Genomic DNA, 4,205 nt, shown 5'->3' with positions numbered 1-4,205 from the left:
CAACTCAGGGGAGGCCGCCAGGTAGTCCACAGCCGCCGCCACTCGATCGCAGTCGGAGGGGCGGCAGAAGCGGAAGAAGCAGGGGTCAGTCTCGGGCTCAGACTGGTGGGTCGGCTGGGGGGCGCCGGCCATGCTCAGCACCAGCGTAGCATGGTCGCCCACCACGCTGCGCTCATCCACCACCAGCCGGCGCACCCAGGGGAGCTGGCCAGCTGGGACCATGAAGTAGTCGACAACTGACCTGCCGGTGCCGTGGACGCCCCAACTGGTGGGGGCGCCGCGCTCATCCCCAGGAACGCGACCATTGCAGATGCGGGCGCCGACCTCCTGGCACCAGGCCAATAGGCGGCGCCCGCGTTGGTTCTTGTCGGGGTCACAGCTGCTGCGGGCGGGGGTGGGCTGGGAGGGGGGGAAGTCAGGGCAGGACTTGGTGCGGGCATTGAAGTCGCCGGCAACCACGGGGACCCCAAGCCGCGCCGCTGCCACCCAGTCGTGCGCCAACCGCTCCCACCAGCCCGCCTCCTCCTCCTCTGCCTCTTCCTTGCTGCGGCCACCCCGCTGGTAGGGCGGGTTGTAGCACACAGCCAGGAAGAGGTCAGCGCCGTCAGGGAGTGCAACGGGCAGCCGCACCCACAGCACCCCCTCGCCGGGCCGCTGCCGCCACAGCTGCGGCGCCAGCTGGCTGCGGATGAGGACTGCCACGCCGCCTGCGTCGCTGCCAGGCCGCGGCGCTGCGAAGGTGGTGAAGCCGTCCGCTCGGGGGTGCTTGGTCTTGTGTAGTTCGGTGAGGAGCATGGCGCTCAGGGCCGGGAAGCGCACCTGCAGCTCCACCACCGCGTTGGCGGCATAGCCCTGGCAGTTGCTGAGTGCCAGGGCTATGCCAGGGCGGCCCTCCCGCCGGCCCTAGGCGCGAGGGCTCGCCGGGCCGGCAGCCCGGCCGGCGTCCTGGCTGCCGGCGGCCCTGGCTGCGCTCCGCAGCACCATCCGCGTGCCCTGCTGCTGCTGCTGTTGTGGAGCTGCCTCACGCTGCGCCGCAATGTGCTGCTGCACCTGGGGGCGCAGCATGACGGCTGCGACGCGCGCCTCGGCTGGACTCTGGCGCTGCAGCACAGCCGGGGGCGTGCTGCTGCTGGAGCGGGGGGTGCTGCTGCCAGAGCGGTGCGACGGGCGCGGTGAGCTGGGGCTGGCGCCAGCCCGCGGCGGGGCCGCGGCTGCGGCAGCATAGCTCACTGGGGGGGCTGCAGGCTGCTGTTGCTGCTGCTGCTGCTGCAGGGGCGCCGCCGCCGGTCCACCAAAATGGGCGATCCATTCGCTCATGTCACAGCCGCTGGCCGCCTGGTAGGCCAGCAGGAGCTCAGGGATCAGGCCGATCTCGGCGCGGTCGGCCTTCACCCACTGGAGGTCCCACTCTAGGCAGATGTGCAGCTCCCCGTCCTCGACGTGGTGGGCGATGACGCGGCTGACTGGCCACCCCTCGCGGCGCTCTTGAGCCGGGGAGCGGTGGCGGAAGGGGGGGGCCGCTGGCAGGGGGGACTGGGTCGCGAGCGGGTTGTCCACCATCGGCGGCAGCTCGCTGGCCGGGCCGCCGCTAGCGCCTGCTGCGCCGCTGCTGGCCTCCTGCTGGGGCGGGCTGCCCGCCTCCCCTAGCAGCGAGGCTGGCTCCAGGGGATAGGAGAACATGTTGCCGCCGCCTGGCTGTGAGCTGGCCAGGGTGCTGCCAGCGGCGGACACAGCGGGGGCGGCGGGCGAGTCATCAGCGCCTGCTCCTGCGGCAGCTGGGGCTGGGGACGAGGGTGCGGGCAGCGGCAACGCCGCAGGCAGCTCAGCAGCAGCCACCAGGGTGTCACCCTCAGGCAGGACCTCTGGGCTGGCATGCTCCACCGTGGCTGGGGCAGGCAGCAGGGCAGGTGCACCATGCGGCAGTCCCCCCATGCTCGCCTGGGGAGCCCGGGCGGCCCCAGCGCCATCGGGCAGGGCCGTCCGAGCTCCCCCAGCGGGTGGTGTCAGCTCAGGCCGGTGGGGCACACCCCTGGTGCCATCCACCGCCTCATTGTGCGTGTCTCCGGCCCGCACAGGGGCAGCCTGGCGCCTGCGCGGCGGCGCTGCCGCTGACCGGCTGACGTGCTGCCGGTGCGGCCCGCTCCCGGGCCCCGGACAGGGCCGGGGCACTGCTGACTGCCGCCAGCTGCTCCTCGGCTGCTGCCAGGCCGGCTGTGGCCTTGGAGGCGGCCGCCTGGGCCTCGGTCAGCGCGGCATGCAAGTGTGCGTTCTGCTGCTCCAAGCCGGCCGCCCGGGCCGTAGCCTCGGCGGCTCGCTCGTCTGCCTCCTGGGCTGCTGCCCTAGCCGCTGCGGCTGTCTTCCTCCTGCTGACCCGGCGGCGGCGGGTCTTCCCTGGCGGCGGGGCCGCCTCCGCGGCATCGGCTGCCCCTGGCGTCTCCTGCTGGGGTGGCCGTGGCGGCGGCAACGGATCCGCCTCCCGGTGGGGCTGCTCGGGCTGTGGGGCGGTCTGGGGGCGGGTGCCTCGGGGCTTGCGGCCCCTGCTGCGGTCGCGGTGCTGGGGGGGACCGGCGAGGTCCACCACCACTGCGGGCATCTGGGCAGGGGGGGGCAGCCGCCGGCAGGGGGCCCGGGGCGGGGCCCGGCACCCCAGGCTGGATGGGCAGGGGTGCTGGCAGCGGTGGGCTGGCCGCCAGGTGCTCACCCAGTGCGCCCTTGGCCGCGAGGGCGTCATGCAGTGCTGCAGGGACTCTGATTTCCACCTCCCAGGCGCCGTGCACCAGGGCAGGGATGCCGCAATCGCACCTAGCCGTGTCCACCCCGCAACGGCCAACTGCTTCCAGCACAGCCGTGCGGGCTTCGTGCTGAGTGCTGGCCGCTGAGCCGCTCAGGGAAAGGCGCAGGGGAGTAGCGGCCGGCAGATGCAAGGATGGCATGCCATGCCCGCGCTCGCCTCGCAGCGCGGCAACTGCCCGGCTGACCCTATCGCGGTACGTCCAGAGTATCGCTGCGGCCAACAACGCCCAGGCCACCAGCAGCGCGAGCCATGCCACCAGCCAGGCCACCAGCGCAAAGAGGGTTACAGAGAGAGCCTCAGCCATTCAGAACAGCTATTCGCTTTCAAGAATGCAGTTGTTTGTGCCAGCGGACGGCCATGCACATCTAGGCGCTGCCACTCACGCGCGACATGCTGCCAATTAGCCTGGGTTAACGCGGCGAGTTGCTGCCAAACGCTGGAATGGCAGCTACGCCCCCCATGCTACTCATGCAGCCGCTGCCACTGAAATGAGGGCCAGCGCTGGCTTGCTGCATCGAGTTGGCGAACCCATAATACACCCTCGAGGCGCTGGCATCCAGGCTGGCATTCAGGCTGCCTGCCATGGTCCGCCCATTCTGCATCAGCGGCCCCGTTGCACCCATGGCTGCCAAGACCGCCAGCTTCAGCTGGTGGTGCTGCTGGGCCTGGGCGGTCAACATGGTGGCCGCACCATGGAGCACCGCACTTGCCGCTGCCACCATGCTGCCTGCCTCGTCCCCGCTAGTCAGCTGCCTCCCCAAACTTCTAAGCTTTGCAGCCGCCTCCATCAAGCTATTGTTGTCACCCCCCAGAAAGGGCGGTTGCGCCGCCGGCACCAGGCTGGCGCCCGGCTGCTGCGCTGCTGCTGCTGGCGGCTGCGCTGCTGCCGCCGGCACCATGGTGGCGCCCGGCGGCTGCGCTGCTGCTGCTGCTGGCTGCGCTGCTGCTGCTGGCGGCTGCGCTGCTGCCGCCGGCACCATGGTGGCGCCCGGCGGCTGCGCTGCTGCTGCTGGCGGCTGCGCTGCTGCTGCTGGCGTACGCCTGGAGCGCCTGGGCGGTGGTGAATGTGGCACTGCCGCTGCTCCATGCATGCCCTCGGTGGCTGCCGCTTGTGCCAGCTGCAGCAGCATGGACGGCGGCGCCTCCTCTTCCAGCCGCCCGTGTGCGGCAGCAGCGTCTGCGCAGGAGGTGCCAGCGTATGCTGGGGCTGCTGCCGCACGCCTCCTCTCCTCCAGCTGAATGCGTGCAGCAATGCGCTCCATCCGCGCGTCCCGGCTGGACACCTGAGCATCCTCCTCATAGTCCTCGACAATCGCCGCCAGCTGGTCGGTGATGGGGGAGCTGGTGCTGCCGGGCACGGTGGCAGACGCGGCGCCCGCCATGCCTATGCTGCTAGCCACCATCCAACGGG

General features: G+C 71.7%; 1 protein-coding gene across 1 annotated transcript; it reads right to left on the bottom strand.

Moving 5' to 3' along the window:
* Positions 1-4: 4 nt before the first annotated feature.
* CHLNCDRAFT_55652 (hypothetical protein) lies at positions 5-4,176 on the bottom strand (the record flags this gene model as incomplete). Its single annotated transcript, XM_005842724.1, has 5 exons — positions 5-875; positions 1,026-1,101; positions 1,231-1,766; positions 2,122-2,593; positions 3,334-4,176. Coding segments are annotated over 5 exons (2,798 nt in total), but the record flags the coding sequence as incomplete, so codon positions are not given.
* Between the last annotated feature and the right edge of the window lie 29 nt (positions 4,177-4,205).

The sequence above is a fragment of the Chlorella variabilis genome (assembly GCF_000147415.1).
Source record: "Chlorella variabilis unplaced genomic scaffold CHLNCscaffold_54, whole genome shotgun sequence".
In the NCBI taxonomy this organism is placed as follows: domain Eukaryota; kingdom Viridiplantae; phylum Chlorophyta; class Trebouxiophyceae; order Chlorellales; family Chlorellaceae; genus Chlorella; species Chlorella variabilis.
This window is presented reverse-complemented; position numbering and strand designations above follow the sequence as displayed.